Here is a 21,810-nt window from a genome sequence, read left to right as displayed (position 1 = left end):
TCCAGTTGCCCAACTCGTACCAATAGGGTAATAATTAGAACTGTCAAAATTTCAGCCGAATCGGACTCGTAGTTTTGTTTTGACCGTGTGTGGAAATGAGCGTGTCCGCAGATTTTAGAAAAATGGAAAAAAAATTATATTTCCGCCGTCGCCACGGCCAAATTGGTCGAATTGCACTACGAACTGCTGCTCCATCCACAGTATTAACCAGTTTTGGCACCGGTGCGACTTTTTTGTTTCCAAACTTGAAAAAGTCACCAGCCGGGCATTATTGCTTGAGTCGAATGAGGAGGTAATCGCCGCCACGGAGACCTACTTTGCAGACCTTGAGAAAACATTTTTTTCAGATGGATTAAAGAAGTTGGAATATCGCTGGGTCAAGTGTATCGAGCTAAAAGGAGAAATAAATCGCCACTTTTCCAATATTTTTGTTTTTTGACGTAGGACTACGTCTAACCGGAAGATATAGGGGGTGAAATGGAAATCTAGGCACTGAACAAGTAGGAAAAAATGCAAGATTTGGAACGCTTATAACTCGAGCATTTCTCAATAGATCACAAAGGTTTTTGCATCAATTGATAGGAAATATATCTACGCGTCTATCATAACGAATAACATTTCATTTTCCTTGAGATAAATAATTGAATAATTGTGAAATATCAAGCATTGTTCAAATGCACTATGTGCCCATTTTTGATTGGTCCATTTTGTGCTCCTCAAATCGTATCGACCAAAACGAGCAACCAGAGCAGCAGCGAAATACAATGAAGCACGATTGGAAAGGAAAAAGAAAAAAAAAATGAACGAAACATTGGTCGCAGTCTCACACATGCGTAATTCTCGAGCCAGCCAGTCAGCTTAAAAATCCCCGCTCCGCTGCCATAACGATCATTCTCATCCAAACCGTACACCACATCGTTTCGCATCACATCACATCAACAAACCAACCCAAGCAGCCATGTCTGGACATGGTAAAGGAGGAAAAGTGAAGGGAAAGGCAAAATCCGGCTCGAACCGTGTTGATCTGGAGTTCCCCGCAAGGGTAGCTAGGCCGAGCGTGTTAGTACCAGTGCACCAGTCCACCTAGTCGGCGATATATAGTTTCGGCCGCCGGAGTGATCGAGTTAGCTGGCAAAGCTGTTTGCGACGATAAGAAAAATCCGCATTCAGAACAGACCACATTCGGTTCGGTGGACATCAAGACAACAACAGGCAATTGCAACGAGTGGCGAGTGGCAAACGCAATCGCAAAACGGCAGCAGATAGCATAAGAAAAAAGCTTGTTCTTTATACAAACTACTTTGGTGGCAAATCCAGAACAAGGCGGCATCAAGGGCGTGGTTTTTTTTTTCAAAACCACGAGTACTAAGTTTTCTAAATTGGAACCATTCCATAAAACAAGGCGCTTTTCAGGGCCATTAAACCTTCCAAAAAAGAGTTTACGAAATACAGTTCAATGCTTTCTGAAACAATATCCCAAATAATAATAAAACACAAATTGATTTTTTCATAATTTGTTTTCCAGGATATGATGAGTATGAGAATTTGACAGTTGTTCTGAGCTTATTGATGGTTGGGGACTTTCCCGATTATTCAATTTTCACCAATTCTTAACTTGCTTCTAGATTGAAAGTACAGTCGACATTTAGCTAATTGAACGGACCTGTAATGCGACATATTTATTTGGACTTTTTTGTAAACATAGAGTTCGGGGTCCAAATTATGACCCCCCCATTGAAAGTCGACACTGTACCACTGTCATCGCAAATGTTTAATTACAGGTTAAAATCGCCTCTAATGCGACACTGAGTGGTGCTTCGGCACGTCGCATTAAATATAATTTACTGTACAACATGTCACAAGCTGGATGGGAAGAAATTTTCCAACTGTGAAAGCTGTGGCGAGTGGCAAACGCAATCGCTAAACAGAAAGGTTTAGCCGAACAAGATGGGGATATCGATAATAACAAAACAATAAACTCTTTAGATTAAAGATATTTTTGTGATCCTGAAAAGGACCCTTTTTAGCCTGCATGTGAATCCAACGAGCGAACAAATCGTAATGAATGTATTTTTTTGCCATCGCTGCCTTTTAACGCTCATTCGTTCGTCTCGTTGGACTCGCCCCTTTGGCTGAGTTTGCCAATTTGTCTCTATCCTGTAATCGTGTACCGCTAAAGTACAAAACGCGCGGATCCGCTGAAAAATATATCTCTTTCAAACCGTAAATCAGGGTGGTTGTATGGCATCGTTTCACATCACATCGCATCAACGGATTGGTGCCTGAGCACCAGTATACCTAATAGCGGTTCTAGAATTTCGGCCGCCGGAGTGCTCGAGTTGGCTTGCGAAGCTGCTCACGACAATAAGAAAACCCGCTTACAGAACAGAGCACATTCGGTTCGGTGGCAACAACTAGTTTCAGCGAGTGGCAAACGCAATCGCAAAACGGCAGCAGATAGACCGCCACCGTACAACACGGTGCTTTTCAGGGCCATTAAACCTTTCAAAGAAGAGTTATTAAAAGTTTTTCACAACACCAATGCATTCTAAAGTGACATAATATGACATATAATATAAACTGATTTATTTTGTTTATGCTTGTTCTTGAACTTATTGGTGGTTGGGGTCTTTTAAATTGATCATTCAGTTTTCACAAACCCATTCAGTTTTAACAAACCCATGAATTAAAAGTGGCTTCAAATTACACCACATTGTATGCAGGATGGCATTAACGAATTTCCTTGGTAGCAAGAACTGCTTTCTTTGGTTGATAACTGATGATGAAAATTGACTGACGTTACATCTGCATTGTATAGAAAAATAACTAAGGAGCAACATGATGAGCTATGTATTTCCTGCTGCTCTGTTCTTATTTTAAAGGACTTTAATCCGAATGTCATCCATCCGTGTATTTACTGTTGGTTTTTCAGAACGCTTATAGCTCGTTTATTTCTCGACAGATCGTAGAGTTCGTCTCCAAAACCTCAGTTCTTTTTAATTTTTATTCACTTTGTTTGCGGAGATTACAAATCTTACAATTCATTCGTCTCCGAAACCACAGTTTAAGGTACGGTAATGTACTCAATAGTGAAATACGTGATAGTGAATGAGCTGATGACCACCTATGCATTCCCTATCACTGCCATCACTTTGATTGTACGATATGTGCATACGCCGAAAGATGCCCGGCGTTGAACATTTAATAAGTACAAAGCCTTCAGAAAAAAAAATCAAGAATCAAGTTTGTAAAAAAACGCAAAAACACAACACCAAAGGTTCTTTTCAGAACCCCAACATGTTCATAAAGAGTAAACAGTAAACTAATCCATTTGTCAGGTAGATAGGTAGGTATTCACGTAGGAGAAGAAAATAAAACAATAAATTTAAAATATATATTTAGCAATAGCTGTCCCCTTTGTATAGTCCTACGTCACTCCGGTTATGTCCCCGACATAACCCACCCGTCTTTTTTTTTGTAAATACTTATCGGACTGCTCTCGTATGGGGTAAAACTGGCGCAAAATCTGTCTACAAAACAGTGGTTATCGAAAGAGAAAGTCAATTAAAAGAATCGATTAAAGCAACTAGATCCTTTCCAATAGCTACGCGAGAATTCATCTCTTCCAGTCGGATGATGATATGATATGATATGATATGGTATTATGACCGCAGCTTTAGGGATTATTAGAAAACGTTGTAATCACATCTGCAACATTGTTATATTGATTATTCTCTGTGCCGTTCGTAAATGGGTAAATGAGTAAATGGTTCATAAAATATACCGGTTGGAAATAAAGAAGTTTATAAATTGAAAACGTTTCACGGTATTTCTATAATTTGTATGGATCCGCGTATTTTGAAATTTTTTTTGAAATTGTTAGATTTCAACGCACAGTGAATGGAAATGGGTCTGAATGTTGCTGAATGCAGTCATCGCGATATAATAAGTGACAGAGTAATTATTTATGGGTATGATATCAAAAACAAACCAAACGTAATAGAAGCTACCCGAAATGCCAGAGCTGGAAAGTTTATCGATATTTTTCCGTTACCGTTATTTTCTTTTATCTAGTCAAAATGTTCAGATATTGGAAATCATAATATTATTGCTCTCATTGTAGTTGCAGTAGGCGAAAGGGCGGAAAATGAATTGATATCTATTGATGTCTATCTGAGTAAATTAGAAAATGATGGTTAAACTATAAAATGATAAACGTCTTTTATAATTTTTAGAGAAGAATACGTGCATCGATCAAATCAAATTTTAGTATAGGTGATCGCAAAACCCCAGAATATTCTTTGCAATAAATCTTAATACTCTGTTAATACTCTTCAGATGGAGACGAACCATTTTCTCTCAGAAAAAAGACGGCATATGACAGTATTCTTTTTACAATTTGCCTTATATTGAAGGCGAAAATCATAAAGAAAATTCTAACTTTTGTTCTTACACAGTCTTCCGAAAAACACTTACACATGTCCACGCGATGTGAAAATTTCATGTTCTTGTTTGAATTCGAACATGATTTTCGCTAGTGTTGAATGTCTATCCCAAACACGAACAATGATACACAAACATAAACATTTGAAAAAAAAAACACGATGTATAATTCAAGAACATCATGTACAAACATATCACCCGATGTCGCAGTATTCATTGCTTTCGTTTCGTTTCTTTTCATACACGGAATGAAATTATTCATCCCAAAACATTTCTTCGTAGAATACTTTTTCACAGAAACGAACTTGAAATTTAGTTCGCATTTCAAAAATTGCACGAACTAAGAGGCTATGAGTTCATGCACCAAAATATATATTTTTATTAAGGCTCAAATGGCGTCAGCCTAACGGGGCCAGGAATTCAATATTTTGACAATGTTTGCTTACAACTATGTTAGTAATATGTAACCGATTACTCGCGGTTGGCTCGAGGTTAGTATTACAAGTGTTCTCATAATTGGGATGTTGCAGTCTTCAGTGCTCTGTACGTGTGCCCGACATGGGTTACTTCCTATTGGGATGCAGCTGACCGTTAATCAGCAACGCCCCCCTAGTCTGCACCCCATATCTAGCGTGGTGCGTCTTTTTCGACTCGAGGAATCCAGGATAGAATGATCACTAGCCGGCGCAATCATCAGCTCGTGTAGAGTTGTCATGAGCGGTACAACCTTTGGCTCTTGTTGAATCATCAGTGGACTGCACAACCTTCGGCCCGTGTATCTGTAAAGAGTGTGTGTATGTATTGCCGCGACTAAGTAAAATTTAATAGATCGTTCATGCACATTTTGCAAGTCTGATTTCAAATAATCCTTAGTTACAGAAAACACTCTCTGAATAGAAAGAAGCTTTCTATTTTTTTGCGTGCATGTTGGCAATTAAAGTCTGGGGAGCCGACTGCATAGCGGGCGACGTCGTACAAATGCTGACCAAAAAAATAAATACCCAAAAATTAGTTTTAGATGCAACCTTCAGCGGCACACAGCAGAACCAGCAGAGAAATTTCTGCGGCTAAAACACACCATTAATTTCTCGATGTTATCACAAACTGAATGCAGGAAAAAACTAAAAGCTACACTTACACTGCACTACATATGCTATGTGTGCATGCGATTGCATCATCCTTTCTTCTCCTCTTCTCCACTCGTTTTATAGCTCGGGTCGCGATCGTCGCGAACAAGTAGTATTGGCCATTTGTATTCAAAGATCCAGCCAAAATTGTTGCTCCCGTGGTCGAGTGGTTAGCGTCACGCCTAACATGTCACTGCTGAATAACTCAATTTTAGTACTTGTTCAAATAGCTAATAATAGCGAATGTTACATGAATTCAATATATAAATTGATGCGTGCACTAAATAATGATATCAAATGTGAAAAAATCTCATATCAATCGATGTTTATTTTGTTCAGAACAGAAAAAGAGGTTTATTTTATTTGCCCAATATTTTAGACGAAGCATCCATTGTCATGAAAGGAAAGCATTTTTTCCATGTCAACATACCAACACACCACGCGTTGAGTGGTGGTGGTGTGGTGTCCGATTCGCTTCTTCTACTCTACGCACTGCCGGTGCTTGAGGTGAAAATGCAAGAGAAACTGTACACCATGTTCGAACATCATGTGAAACATTGGGATTAAACATCGTATGTCCAAACATACCACGAATACAAACATGTCACATTTTCTAACATAGGTACGAAAAAATCATGTTTGTACTCAAACACAAAACTGTGAACAGCAGCGTGGACATGTTTAATCTGGACGCAGTGTTTTTTGTGAAACATGGAAGACTGTTCTTACATCTCGAATTTCAGAACCCGAAAAATAGAAGAAAGCACAATGTTCTTAAAAATTCTAATTTTTGTTTCTACTTAATTAGTGCTATTTTAATTTAGTGTGCAACACAGAACAGAGCGGGCTTTACTATTCTCTCACACAGGCTGTGCGGTCGAGGTACAGGAGTACCTCGCATGTAAACAATCAACAGGTGTTTCTGATCAGAAATTGAATGAATGCAGACAATATATTGGAAAGGATTACAAAGCTGTTCGGCAACATGCATTTGTGCGTAGAATATTATTGAAATATTTCCCAACAAATAGGGAAAAAAGCAGCAAATTCTAGCGGTAAACAGAAGTGTCCTTGACCTTGTCGGTGTGCTTTGTCGTGGTTGCTGTGGCAACGGTTTGTGGGTAAATCATAGTAAACAAAATGAGCCACGAATTGGATGTTTAATCAATGGAAATTTTCTTTGATTATCAGAGGCCTCAAGATGACGCTGTATTTCGATACGAAAGTCCAATTCCTGGACAGTGAAGCAATAAGTACCGTTAGCTGTTGGCATCCGAATGAACCAATTTTTGCTGTGGCGTCTTATAGTAACGAACGTGGTGGATCCGTTACAATTTTTGATGATACGGTGAAACAATTTCTATATGTTTCTGTTTGATTCATTTTATTCAAACCATCAACAATTTTTAGGGTATACCCCTTCGGAACGTGACCTATCCAGTCCACACAACCTCGCAAGCAACTGTCCTAACTTGGCACCCGGAGAAGAAAATTCTCCTGAGTGGATGGGAGAATGGAGAAATACATGCCTGGTTTGAGGGTAAACGCGATTTCACAACGATTAATGGACCCCACAAATCTCCGATCATGCTGCTGGAGTTTAGTGAGAAAGGTGGTCGCGTTATCACTGCGGATGCAATGGGATGTCTTACTGGGTGGCGATATGATGGACACGGGCAGTTTTTGACTATGTTCAACCATGACTTGAGGGACCCTCTGCTGCACATTACATTTAGGAAGTCCTTCGAAAGCGCGAGCAATCGCGAGCTAACCAGTTTGGCGAAGTATGCGATGCTAATCATTTCCAATGTTTGAAGTGTTTTAATGGTTTTTGTTTTAAGGGCAGCGGTAGCGGGTGACGAAGCTGCTCTGGATACGCTGACCACCTGGCGGCCAAGAACGGCCGTACGAAACCTGACACATACGGCTTTGCAGGATAACTACTGCTTTTATGCGTGTACCCAAACTGGTATTTTGTTTTACATTAATCAGAGTGGAACTTGTACGGAAATTGTGCGAGGGGACAGTATTCCCATTATACAGATTCTGTGGCATCCAAAACAGTGAGTGAACGTAAATAGTTAGATCTTTTGTTTGGTATATAGCGTCTTAGAATTACGTAGTGACTTCCATATCCTTCACTCTAGATGTGTTGAAGGACACCGCTTGTAGTGTTCACAAATTTTTCTATTTCATGCCTCCAAAGATGACTTGATCTAATCCAAACTGAGGAGTTAGCACGAAGTTGTTAGGGAAGTTAATTTTTGTTCTGTGAATCAATGTTCATTTTATAGCAGCTGTCATCGTAGGCGTATCTGAAATCCTTTAGCAGCAAGTTGTTTGGAAAACCTGTATCTTTCGGCGATAACAATTTTATGTCGATCCGTTTTGTTTTGAAAAAGGCGTGCACAATGGAAATCGAGATAAGAATTTTGGTTGTGGTTACCCACATTAAAAATCCGGCGTGGTCAGGTACTAAAATCGCGAAATCGCTGAAAGTGGTTAAATCGACCGTGTGTGATGTATTCAAAGCTGAGGCTGAAGATATTGAGAACAATCCAGGCAAATTGGGATTCTCGGACTAAGACATCGCCAAAAAAACATAACTCTAACTAAAGTACCATCCTGAGAATCCGTATACAGGACGCCTAAGCTAAATCTGTTGGCAGAAGACGCGCTCCAAAGTTGTACAACGGGATTTTGACGAAGTACGAAGGATGCATGCTGATGTATGACGAAACGTATCGGAAGATGGATTTTTGACAGCTCCCAGGCCTGAAATTCTAAAAGACCACTGCCAAATGAGATGTCTCAGCAAATTTAAGCTCGTTTTCGCTGATAAATTTGCCAGGATGTTCTCAATTTGACAAGGAATTTGTAGCTGTGGACAGAAAACCAATGTTTTCGTCACAAATAAGACAATGGGCTTGAAAATATATAGGGGAAAGCGCATTTTTCTCGAAACTAGTTTTTTTTTCAAACTGGTGTACACGATATCTCATGTTCTGCTGAACCGATTTATGTCGAATTTTTATGAACACAATCTGCAGGCATCTCTCTATCGCATGAACCTCTAAAAAAATAATATTTTTTAAATTTTACTATTTTTGAAAAGTCGGGAAACGTAAGAAAAAACATTTCAAACTGCATTTTGTTTTTCAGGCTGCCGCCAATTCGTCAAAAAAGACGTTTACGACTTGTCCGAGGTTCCTGCGATAGCGGCATCTTTACTGATTCAAAATCTTTTCGATTTTTTTTTGTTTCAGATAACCAGAAGGGCTGAAATCGTGTACGCCATGAAGCGGCGAAACGTTCGTAGCTCTTGTGTTCATATTTTTGTTGTTAATTCAATGTACAGTAGAACCCCGATTTTCCGCGAGCGGATGATTCGAGGCGAGGATTATCCGCGCAAGCGAGTTTCATATTAATTATATAGAGCTTCCCGAAATTTGTCAGTGAGAGGCAGGCACCTGCTCTTTTGTTTTGTTCATGGGTTTCATATTATCTGACCACTGGTGTACACGGCCTTACAGATGGAAAGGTTTCTGTAGTGATAAAACATAGTTTTCATGCTGGAATCTCTTTATTTCATGTTTGCACCTCATTTTTATTTCTATATTGCTTTTTCCACTATTTTCGTTGTGCGCGGGGGCCAGACTAATCCGCGAATAATCGGGGTTCTACTGTCTTTAATTAAGGTAACTGACATGATTGATCTTCAAAAAGTTAAACGTAAGCTTAATAATGTAATACATTTTTGCTGTAAAGTAGAATATGAAATAAAGAAAATCAATATTAATTTAGTTCATTTTCTGTCTCGTTGGAGAAAAATACACGTGTTCCGTTTTCAAGATCAAAGGTTAAATTTCATCATTTCAACTTCATTGTGGCTGATATACCGGCCAATTTGGTTGTGCATTTGTTCGTCGTTGTCATTCAATGCATTCAAATCATTCAATACACATCGGCATTCTGAATTTGAAACACAGCCATATTGCTTCCCCTATACACGAACTTTCAAATGTTTTTATTGCTCTTCACCGAACTGCAGAACTCAAACGATTGGTTATGTCAATATCTGCGCTGTGGACATTTGTGAATAGTTGTCCGTCATTATCAGGATTTCTTCGTGGATATATCCGCCTACGCTTGCGATCGAGTCGTTGGTTAGATCTTTAAGGAAATGTTTTGTACATTTTCCATCTGATCAAATCAAAACGATAAACATTCCAAATTCCCGCATGGGACAAGAACCATGTTTGTGGTAATAATATCGAACTGTCACCCATATTCCGGAAACCGATTGGTTTAAAATTTTGATGGAAATTAACTTCTTCATTCTGAAATCCGTTATGCATCCGCTATGCAAATTTGGCAACCCTGCCTTGACGCGAAACAAAAGTCAAAATAATCCATTCATATTTGTAGAGCACATTCACTCTCTATCAGATTGTTGGCAGACCCGAAGGCAATTTCAAATTGCTAGCATTTGGATGAAAATTATTTCCTGATGTTATTTGATTTAGAAGACATATTCCTGGCCTTAAGACATATTCCCCAGACCCCCAGCTCGGTTCTCTACTGTGAGCAGCTTGACCGTTTGAAGCAGGCGATTGACCAGAAACGGCCAGAAATGATCAATAGGAATGGTGTTGTTTTCAACCAGGACAACGCTCGGCCTCACACATCTTTGATGACTCGCCAGAAGCTACGGGAGCTCATATGGGATGTCCTATTGCATCCACCGTATAGTCCGGACCTGGCTCCAAGTGATTATCATCTCTTCCGGTCCATGCAAAACGCTCTTGGTGATACTAAGTTAGCCTCAAAAAAAAAAGCTTGCGAAAACTGGCTGTCTGAGTTTTTTGCAAATAAGGAGAAGGGTTTTATAATGGTGGGGGGGAGGTGGTGTGGTATGTAATGAAGTTGCCTTCTAAATGGCAACAAGTTTGCGAACAAAACGGCGCATACTTGACTTAAATTGAATAATTTTAAGTATGTTAAATAAAGCGTCAAATTTCGATCAGAAATACGACATTTCTTTTTCCCCAACCCTATATATGGACTGATGAATTATTAACAAAAAAAGTGTTTGTCCGCGTTCACGTTCACGGGAACTCTAAAAAATTATTTCGCCGTGAACTGTAAAATGATAAGTTTAGCAACTCTCGAGTTTTCAATGAAAATTTCGATATGGACGAAATTGCATTCAATCAGATCTCTGCACGGGTTGAAAAACTCCGTTGCTTCGGATTAATTCCTGAACATCTGTATATTTTATCCGAATTACTTTATTGAAGCTCGATGTTTATTTACTTCACGTTTACTGGCGAACTTTTAATATGAACGTGAATGTGAACAAAAACATTCTGCTGTCAGCTGTCAACGTTTGCTTAACGCTCGGTTGACACAATCTATTGATTTGTAATCACAATTTAGCGTTCTTTGGTTAGGTCCGGTCGAGCTCCTCCACACTGAGTGCACTCAATTGTGATGTAAACATAATCGGTGAACATGACGGTCATCATAAACTGTTACGTGCTGATCAGTATCGGGCCAATTATTCCACTGGTCGAAAAGGCGCGTCTTTTATAGCAAAAGTGGTGATCCATGAACGATCCATCGTTGCCCGAATTGTTTGCTCTGGTGGACGATAATTTTTCCTGTTAAATGGACGAAGATTCCGATGAGTTTCTCGAACTGAATCATGGTTTTCGTAAAACAAATACAGGGTCTTTCAGATCAAACGCTCACGCAACAAATTTTGATAACTTCTACAAAAGTGAACCGATTTTTTATTTAAAAAAAACCAAAATAAAGCTTATTTTAGGACATTTTCAATGTGACAACCACTTTTTTCGATAACGCGTTTTAAACGGTGAACAAAATTCTTCATGCACAACTCTAACATTACGACTTTAATGCTGTTGAAAATTCGAGTTATTTCTTCTTTAAGCTCCTCAAAATTTTGTGGCTTATTAACATAGCAACGGTCCTTCACGTACCCCCAGAGGAAGTAATCGACGACGAAAAATGTTGAAATTCATACCATAAGAGGACAAAGTTTCATTAGGGCTTCAGTTCTTTTAAATACACGTTCTTGTAAATTGTACATCTTTACACTAAAAACCATCCGATCAGACTGAACGAGTAGCCGAATATTATCGTCCCGAAGTGGGGAATGTAGTGTTACCATTGACGGAGCGAAAATTTTTTTTATAAGGAACTATTCGATTTTTTTTTGCGTGAGCGTTTAATCTGAAAGGCCCTGTACATACACAATTTGAAGCAGTTGTCCAGATGTCTGTATATTCGTTATGAAATGACAATAGCTTGAAAAGGGGTATATCATATCAAAAAGTGTTGATAACTTAATGTTCTATAGCTCTTAATCCTTCTTTGTATGATTTTTCCTTTATTGGTGAAATAGATCGATATCCAGACCCGATCAACCTCAAGTGAACTTGTTCTTTTATATATTTTTTGGGCATTCAATGTTATGATGGAAATTTTCGCCATTATGCAAAGAAATTTTTAGACGCTGGATGAGATATCTTTTGGCTGAAAATAGGAACAGTGAATTATTGTAGAACTATATCCAGAGGATACGCTGTGTTGCTGAAACAGTGTGGATTTCGAAATTGGCCATAAAGATGTATTGATTATAATAACAAAACGAATACAAAAGGCATCAAGTCAGAATGAAATTTCGCGGTTCGCGAAGGTTCGGCTACAATCTAGGCCCTCAACACTTCATAGACTAAGCAGCTAATCATTGGTCGCATAAGCCTAAGGAGAATTATATGAATACTTTCAGATAATACTTTTTCATTTTTTTTTCAAATTTAGAGAATCAATCGTACTTCTGCTGGAGGACATCACCATCGGGCACTACGAGGTGGACGCTAACGGGCAAATTACGGAGTTGGATCGCGTCAAGCTGTCCGGTTCGGTTAAGGTTTCCGGGTATAAGAGCGCCATCACGTGGGTCGCCGGAGTTGGTGCGGCACTAGCGATACTCACGGGCGACATGTCGGTAAGAATTTGGGACATCGAAAGCAACGACAATTACGTGCTGTCGATGGAGTTGACTAGCGGAGTCACGGCTGCTGCTGACAAGAATAATGTGCCGATCCGACATCCGGCGGTAGAGGTATTCACGTGTGTTTCGTACTGCAAGGACAACCAAACCTTGAGCGCTGGCACCAACCAGGGCAATCTGTACACGTGGAGACGTCTGAACGTGAACAGATCATACGACTATCCGGAGAATCAGTGGCAACTAACGAATGTGACACCGGTCAGGGGAACTATCAAAAGCCTGACCTGGGGTATAACGGACGCAAATCGACCTTGTATGATGGTAAACTGTCTGTCGAATGTGTTTATTTTGAAGGAGCAAGCACTGCTCGCCAGCCACACCCGCACCCTGTGGGCTACACAGAAAAAGTCGAATGAACTAGCGCTGGTGCAGCAAAATTCATCTTCTGGCGGGGGCGAAGCTAAACGACGGACAGCGGTGATGAAAAGCGATAATTCCATTATCCATCTTGCGCTGAACGAGATAAATCTTGTTGTAACGAACGGCTCTTCGGTGTCTGTTTATCGGGTGGGCAGTTTTGGGGTTGGGGGCGGCTCGTCCATCGTTTCGCCGCCGGCCACACTGGCAACTGGTGACGAAAATACTGATGTGCTGTCCATCACCCAGGCTGGCAGTTTCGTCGTTGATTGTGTTGCGATTTACCTATACGAGCAGAACGTCGTTGCGCTTGGTTTGGAGCAAGTGAAGATTTATTCGTTGAGCGGAGTGGTACTGCAGGAGATAGCTTTCAGTGACAATGAAGGTGAGTGTTCATATCAATATTTTTGAGCACATTACAGCAATTGTCAAAATAAAGTATTCACTCATTGTTTTCATTTCTTTACTATTCCTAGTTAAAATAAAAAAGTAAACACATCGTAATCATTCTTAAAATCTCATTTATTATGTTCTTTTTGAATTTCATTTATGTTGCACTGAAAAAAATGAAAGTTTTTCTTCAAGAAAAGAAAAACAAATTGTATTCCAGAAAAAAATGTCGGGGACATAATCGGAGAGACGTAGGACTACATTAAAATGAATACACCTGGCTGCCAGGGCTAATGTTCAAATCGATTCTACAACTGCGTGTATCAAACTGTCTTTGCCAACTTTTCATGCACAAAATCACAGTTATTGAAGAACTGTGCTCGAAAAAATCCAGAGTATAGAATGAATCATTAACACATGACAAATTCAGATTTTTCATATTTTCACCTAAACACCCAAAAACGGTTCAAATGTTGTAGAGTTTTTCGTTCAACCGACAACGAACACACACGTGATGACAAGATGATCACTCACAATATGAGAATGACTTTTTTAATCTTTCCTTCATCAGCAGCCAATTTCGATTGTGTGTATTCACCACGCATACTGAAACGATTCTTCAATTGAGTTTTCGTTATATGGTCGTTTCCTTTGAATTTGAAAGCAGACGCTTTCACTTAACGATCGAAACTGTCCTATTCATTATCATTTGAGTGGGTTATTTGTCACTTTCAGTTTCACATGCGAAAGGACGATCACTGCTTTCTGGATATTTTTGCCACTGCATCTACACACATCCAGATAAAAATACCATAAAAACATGTATTGTACTCTAAGCTCATCACATTCCAATTTTGGTTCCATTTGCTCTATTCATTCTCGAGTTGTGCAAAAAATTATTTTGTATGGCAGCTAGCGATCGGAAGAATGGCTTTGTTACCTTGGCCGTGTGCTTCGGATCGTTATCCTGCTGAAAAACGTAGCGCTCTTCAAGTACCGTCTTGATGAGGGAGACCTTGCGATTTTGGATGTTAAACTCTGCCGACTCTGTCGTCATGATTTCGTCAATCTTCACCAAGTTGCCCGTCTCCTCCCATTAAGAACACCTCCACACCATCACGTTGCCTCCTCCGTACTTGACCGTCCCTTGGATATGACTCTTGCACTCTTGCAGCTCTTCACCCGACTTGTGCCATACACGGATTTTAAAATTCGAATTTGGATCCTTCTGTACACAGCATCATTTTCTAGCACTCCAGCGGCTTATCAGTGTGCTTCTTGGCGAATTTGGGCCGTTTGCCCTGTTTGTCTTGCTAATGAAAGGTTGTTTCAAAGCCATCCTGTTGTTGAACCCGTGCGCCTCGATGCGAAATTGAAGGCTGAAGAAGTTCCTTGATCTGCCGAACGGTAATTTTCTAATTTTTCTTCACTTCCCGAATGATCTTCTATCTGTTCTGGCATCCGAAAGTCTTCAGCTCCTTAAGATTTTTTCGACCACTGCCTTGCTGATGTCGTACCTCTTGCCAACCATCCGGTGCGATTCGCCGTTCTCGTCATCTAGAAAGACCAATTTTCGGATGTACAAAGGAATCGTTTTTGAAATATCTTCGTTCTTCATTTTTCTCGACTTCACCAATTGAGAACACGGGCAAAACGCTCTATACTCTAGAGTCCAAAGCCATGCCAGTTGTTTCTTAACGTCAAGATACTCAAAACATTAACAATCGGTGTCGGGTCTCACGCAATGTTCTGGAAAAAAGGTAATGAAGATGGTAGAGTTTCGAGCGACATAGCATGCGCTGCCATAACTATTTCTCAAATGATGACGTCAGTCGTTGTGTTTATCTTTGATTGCCCACCGCATCCATGTGAAAATGCTATTTTCAGGAAGTAATTTCTCAATTAAAAACGAACATTTTTTTAATGTTTCCGCTGAATATGAAGCTAATGTGATAGTGTGCAGTGAATATTTGTGAAATCACGTCGAAAAAGACGGATAAAAGTGATATTTCCATGTACCATTTTCACTCCCCCACGTCCATAGAAACAAACGAAGTTTCTCTATTTTAATGTTATGTAGTGTATGTTTCGAAGGCTCTCAGTGTCGCTGTGTATGTTGTGAGAGAATAATCGCCAATTAATGAAAATTTCACTGAAAATGTCACTGATTTCAAGAACTAAGCATACGATTGATCTGTCGACCTTTTTACCACATAAATAATCGAAATAAGCCACGATACAATTATCATCTGTTAAAAAACAAACAGTTCAATGATTTCATGAGAATTTTGGCTCAAATTATCATGCACCCGTGAGTATTTTGAACAATGTTTTTTTTTATTCCATACACATTACATATTGAATACAAATAATTACGACGTGATATGTTCAGGCCCCGGCCAAAAGGATACGATCTGCGAGTCAAGATGTGTCGCAAATTTAGCTGTCATTGCCAATCTATTAAATTACTCGGTGAGCTCAAAGCAGATCTATGCAACAAGGCGTTCCTATTCGCTAATCATATTTAACTCGAAACAATCGTCAAATTGGCGAAAATTTAAAGAAGGCAATTTTGCAATCTTAAAATTTGAATGGAGATTGGAGTTATTCGATTACTCAAAACAAGGCTCTTTTAACAATTTGGCTATATATTTCACAACACACAACATTTACAAAAACTCACCATTATAATAAAAAATCATCATCAGACACAATTCCAGTTCAATATTAGGTAATACTGTATTGCATAGAATACATATTCGAAATAGAAAAGTAAATTTACATTCATAATTTTTTTATTTTAGAAGTGTGTTAATGTCATCCTGTAAATTAATGGCTGTAGAGTGGTTTTCACATTTTGACCCACCTGGCAGTATGTTAAGCGCTTTGATTTACACCAGCTTGAGAGTTTGGCAGTTCTCGCGAGTGACAGTGGTCATGGACATGTTTGACGCTGTCAAATGCTATGTATTAGTATACGGATGCCCTAAGGCCGTATATTTTGCTTGCCAGTACAGATATACTTCGCCTATTGCTCCACCTCACGATGGAAACTTATCGAAAATAAATCGATTTTTACAGAGGGCACCTTATTTTGTCTTTGTTTTTTTTTGACGTAGGACTACGTCTTTCATTTCTATACCGGGGTGTAAAATCAAAGTTTCGAAAACGAAAGCGTTACGCCGGAGACCGAGATTTTGAGCGTTAATAGCTCCTAAACAACTGAATGAAATGATATGATAAACACTTCATTCGAAATTCGATGTCTACGCGTTCTATACTTGTTACTATTTGATCCAGAAACTTGTTTCAATAGCCTTAAAATTGCTTTCAAAACAGGCTATTGAAATCACCAATCGGTATGTAAGCGAGTGCCGCTCGGAAATCCATTCTGTTATAATTGAACAGTGATTGGAGCATGTTGTCGCTGTTTTGGTGAAGCTCTTCGTTTATCATGAAAGCACGGATGAACGATGTCACCAAGAGCCTGTTTGTGCACCTTAGGCCAGAAGGGAATCCATCAGGAGGAGAGTGATGCCACAAACGGTTCCCCGGGAAGATAACGGAGCAGCCGCCACACACATACACGCGCGGAACTCTTCGTTTGGATGCCATTCAGCATCGAGAAAATTCCGGAAAGATCTAATCGTTGCAGAAAAATAATCTGCCAGTTCCTCTAGGAATTGAAAAATACATTCATGTGAAAGAGTTTATTGTAATGTTTTCTAACCATATAACTCAGCGACCAAATACATTTGATTTTGTAATTCTTCAATCAAGTGTAATTAGCGGGACACCGACTGGACAACATCGTTACTGGACGAGTTGGACGGCGGGGGATCGAGTGTCTTTCTCAAAGACCGGGAAGACATCGAAGCAGCCGCCACACACACACACATACACATACACGCGCGCAACTCTTTTCGTTTGCTGTTTGTGAGAAGAAACCTGGAAAGAAGTGATCGTTGCTGAAATATAATCTGCCAGTTCCCCTTGGAATTGAAAATTACATTAAAGCGAAAGAGTTTATTTTAATGTTTTCTATCCAAATAATACTGCGACCACATACATTTGGTTTTGTGATTTGTCAATCAACTGCAGTTAGCAGGAAAGCTTCTGAATATTATTCTTCAGAACAAGGTTTTTTGTATCCAATATTGGATGCATAAAACCTTGTGCCTCCAACGTAACGCTCTCGTTTTCGAAGTCCCCCAAATATTTGTTTATTCATTCATTCAGAATGGATTTAGATTCAACTTAAAACAAATGATCTCTAAATCAACGATAGTCCTACGTCACCCTTACGGTTATACCATATTTTTTTTTTAACTGTATTATAGTGATTTTTAACTCATTTGGCTGGTTCGTCACTTTTACTTCCATTTCCATTGGAAGAATGTCGGGAGTGAGAATTGAACTCGTGACCTTCAGCGTGAGAGGCATGGATGTTACCACTACGCCAGATCGCCTCCACTCGGGAAGTGGAAGTCTATTGTATCTATGGTATAACCCACTTCCTGTTTTTTGAATACAAACTTGTTTTTTTTTTTGAAAAACTTTTTTTCTCAGTGCATGAATGAAACTTATAGAGAACATAACAAATAAGATTTTAAGCATGATTACGATGGGTTTATTTTTTATTTTAATCAGAAAAATGAAAGAAATGAAGAAAAAATGAATTAGCACTTCAATTTTTCAATCACTGTATGTTACTTCTTCTTCTCCCATCCAGGAAAACCAATCGGGGTGGACCTTCTTGGCCATTTTCTAACCATTTTCACAATGAACGGTTACATCAAACTGTTCGACATTTCACGCCACGAGATGAAACTGGTGCAGGCTCCGAAGAGTGGGTACGATTTGTTCGAAAAGTTTGGCGAAGTAATTTACGCTAAGAGCAACTCGGCTGGGACCCATGTGGCTTTGACCATCGCCAACGAGCAGTTGCTTCCGGATGGGAAGCTTTATCTGTGGAATTTGGAGAGCAGCAGTGTCAAGTATTATGAGTTTACGAGCCCGATCGAAGCGGACGCGGTGATCCGTCATTTGCCGATCAATTTCTTCTGGGACGCGGAAGACCCACGGATGTTGGCTTGTGAAACAAAACCCATTCATGGCGGGGGTTTGAAGGGCGCCGCTGCGAAAAGCACCAACATACCGGAGTCTCAGATAAATATACTGTTTGTTGAGCAGAAAAGCTCGCAGCTCAAAGAGCTTGAGCTGATTGAGCTTGATAGTGGGGAGCACTTGATTAATTTGTGCACTCCACATGTCGTGATTTTGAGGTTAAATCAAATTGAACGCATTCCGTTGCGGGATTTCAAGGGTTTAGAGGATTGTGATTTGATGACGCGGAACATGGTTCTGAATTTTAGCTTGAATGTGGCGCAGGAAAATATGGATCAGGCATTCAGCTGTATTCGGTCGCTGAAGTCGGACACTGTGTGGACGAATTTGGCTAAATTGTGTGTCCACACGGGGCGTTTGGATGTGGCTAAGGTTTGCTTGGGTCATCTCAAGCGAGCAAGGTCGGTTCGGGCGCTGAGAAAGGCAATGGAAGATACGACCCTGGAGCACGAATGTCGGGTTGCGATTCTAGCGATTGAACTGAATATGATACCGGAAGCGGAAGCTCTATACAAAAAGGTTGGGAGGTATGATCTGTTGAACAAGATGTATCAAGCTGCAGGGAGGTTCGACGAAGCTTTGGAAATTGCGGAGCATTTAGACAGAGTTCATTTGAAAAATACATACCATAAGTATGCGGAATGGTTGAAGGAAAATGGGAAAACACAAAAAGCCATTCAGTACTATGAGAAGACGAATAATTTGATCCACAACGTCAGCCAGCTGCTCATGGATGATCCCGTCGCATTGAAGAAGTACATGCAGAGTACGAAGGATCCGGAACTGTTGAAATGGTGGGCGCAGTATATTGAAAGCAGCGGAGACATGGAGGGTGCATTTAAGATTTACCAGAGATCGGACGATTGGTTTTCACAGGTAAGGATCCTTTGTTTTATTGGACAGGTGGATAAAGCGGACGAGATTGCGAAAAATAGTGGTGATCGAGCAGCGTGTTATCATCTTGCCAGATACTACGAGAACAGCGGAAAGTTTCCGGAAGCTATCCAATTTTACACGAGAGCGCAAACATATGGTAATGCTGTTCGGATTTGCAAGGAGAACGATCTACAAGACGATCTCTGGACGGTCGCTTGCACGGCTCGATCCAGAGATAAGGCCTCCGCAGCGGCGTACTTCGAGGAAAACGGAGATTACCGACGAGCAGTCGAACTTTATCATCGAGCGGGAATGCTACACAAAGCTGTCGAAATGGCCTTCAAATCCCAGCAGCCGGAGTCGCTGCAGGTTATTGCTTCCGAGCTAGACGTAAATTCTGACCCGGAACTGGTGAGTCGCTGTGCGGATTTCTTCATTGGCATTGAACAAAGCTACAAGGCCGTACAGTTGCTAGCGAATGCTCGGCAACTCGAGCGGGCGTTGGAAGTTGCCGCTGAACACACCGTACCATTGACCGAGACATTGGCAGAACTGTTAACGCCTACCAAAGATGAAGTTCCGGAACCAACGCGTCTTGTTATCCTAATTAAACTTGGTGAGATCCTTCAGGAGCAAGGAGATTACCATTCGGCGACGAAAAAATTCACCCAAGCGGGGGATAAAATCCGAGCAATGAAGAGCTTGTTGAAGTCCGGCGACACGGAAAAAATAATTTTCTTCGCCGGGATGTCACGTCAAAAGGAGGTTTACGTAATGGCCGCTAATTACCTGCAGGCCCTAAGTTGGCAGAGTGACTCGAAAATTTTGAAAAATATTGTTACATTCTACACAAAAGGACAGGCTTACAATCAGTTGGCGAATTTTTACGCCAATTGTGCCCAAGCTGAAATCGATGAATTTCGTGATTATGATAAAGCCCTAAAGGCCCTGCAGGAAGCGGGAAAATGCGTTGCGAGAGCTACCCCACCGTCGCAGAAAATCAACGATACGCTCCAGCAGGCGATGAAGGAGGTTCGAAAAGTTATCGATCTTCAGGATGCGGTCGAGCGAAGGGAGTTCCTCGCTGCAATTAAGATACTGAAGGTACAGTTGGAGGATCAGATTGCTCCGCCGGTAAGAATTTGGGATTTGTTGGCGATGCTGATAGAGTGCTTAGTCGCCACAAGCCAATACTCGGAGGCATTGTACTATTTGAAACAGCTGTCCCAGAAAAAACTTGACTGGTACCAGCAAGAGTTGATCGAGAAGAGTGTGCTGGACAAGATTGTGCTTGAAACGGGGGCCAATTTGGAGCCGCTCGTTGGTTCTGGCCGGGTTATGAGGCCGCTGACTTCGTCCACCATAACGATGGACAGTGACGAGGAGGAGATACAGGAAGTGTTTGATCAGTGAGTTTTACAGAATGAGATTATCATATGAATAATAAAGAATATGCAACCCAATTCTATTCAACCTGTGTATTATTTCATTTGCAGGTGTCATTGTGATGACGTTCAAGACTGTAGGGTTTATAATGAGAATTTTTTTTTACATCTACTCAGCTTCTATGAATCTTGATAGCCGAGCATATTCATGCCTGCGAGTGTTGACTCTGAGTTGAACGGACTTGCGGAATTGGAAAAGTCGAAGTTTGGTGATCAGCTGGGGATATTGGTTTTGAGATTGGAAAAAAAGAATGAAAACGATGAATAAAAAAAAAATCACAGGAGAGTTGTGTCCGAGACACGACCGCATAGACGTAGGATTACGTTAGGCTAACTGTTGCATGCTGATTTTGGATATGTTTGAAAAATAGTATTGCTAAACTCTTCCATAATGATTTGGTGGCTCTGAAAAGGGCTGTTTTGTTTGGTTGTTGGGTGTTGATTGTTTATTTCACCAGTGTTGCAACCGAGTGACGATGGCAAAAGGATAGTAATTATTCGTTGGATGTTGCGTATGACGATAGAGAATGCCGAAGTGAAATGGAATATAGCGAAAAAAGCGCTATCTGTGTTCCTGGATAAGATGATGTTGCGTATGACGATAGAGAATGCCGAAGTGAAATGGAATATAGCGAAAAAAGCGCTATCTGTGTTCCTGGATAAGATGACTCCTGTGTTCGGTATGGATGAAATAATGGAAAAGCTCACTAATGTTGTATAAGATAATTATCATTATCGAACACAGTTATCAATTTTTTCTCACCACGAAAAGAACATGTAACTTTAATATATAGAACACATATTTGAAATGGAAAAGGTAATTGCGAGAGCTACCCCACCTTACATAATTTTTATTTTCTAAATGTATTTATTCAACTCATTGCCATTTTCGCTTCAAAACCAACGGAATACGATGTTATATGCAGGGCCCGAAATCTTTGAA

At 40.2% G+C, this 21,810-nt stretch overlaps 1 protein-coding gene across 1 annotated transcript; it reads left to right on the top strand.

Annotated features, from left to right (window-relative positions):
- The first annotated feature begins 6,422 nt into the window (after nucleotides 1-6,422).
- Nucleotides 6,423-20,875, top strand: LOC129762638 (intraflagellar transport protein 140 homolog). Its single transcript, XM_055761101.1, has 6 exons — nucleotides 6,423-6,691; nucleotides 6,762-6,918; nucleotides 6,981-7,354; nucleotides 7,412-7,633; nucleotides 12,420-13,414; nucleotides 18,152-20,875. The coding sequence occupies exons 2-6, from the start codon at nucleotides 6,772-6,774 to the stop codon at nucleotides 20,833-20,835; spliced, it is 4,422 nt and encodes a 1,473-aa protein (XP_055617076.1). The 5' UTR covers nucleotides 6,423-6,691; nucleotides 6,762-6,771; the 3' UTR covers nucleotides 20,836-20,875.
- The last annotated feature ends 935 nt before the right edge of the window (nucleotides 20,876-21,810 follow it).

This window comes from Toxorhynchites rutilus, chromosome 1 (assembly GCF_029784135.1).
Source record: "Toxorhynchites rutilus septentrionalis strain SRP chromosome 1, ASM2978413v1, whole genome shotgun sequence".
NCBI classification, from domain to species: Eukaryota; Metazoa; Arthropoda; class Insecta; order Diptera; family Culicidae; genus Toxorhynchites; species Toxorhynchites rutilus.
This window is presented reverse-complemented; position numbering and strand designations above follow the sequence as displayed.

Excerpts from the sequence above, each read along its gene's own strand:
- LOC129762638 (XM_055761101.1), top strand. The coding sequence starts at position 6,772 with ATGACGCTGTATTTCGATACGAAAGTCCAATTCCTGGACAGTGAAGCA. Across the intron at positions 6,919-6,980 it reads TTACAATTTTTGATGATACG|GGTATACCCCTTCGGAACGT; the intron begins GTGAAACAATTT and ends AACAATTTTTAG. Across the intron at positions 7,355-7,411 it reads GAGCTAACCAGTTTGGCGAA|GGCAGCGGTAGCGGGTGACG; the intron begins GTATGCGATGCT and ends TTTTGTTTTAAG.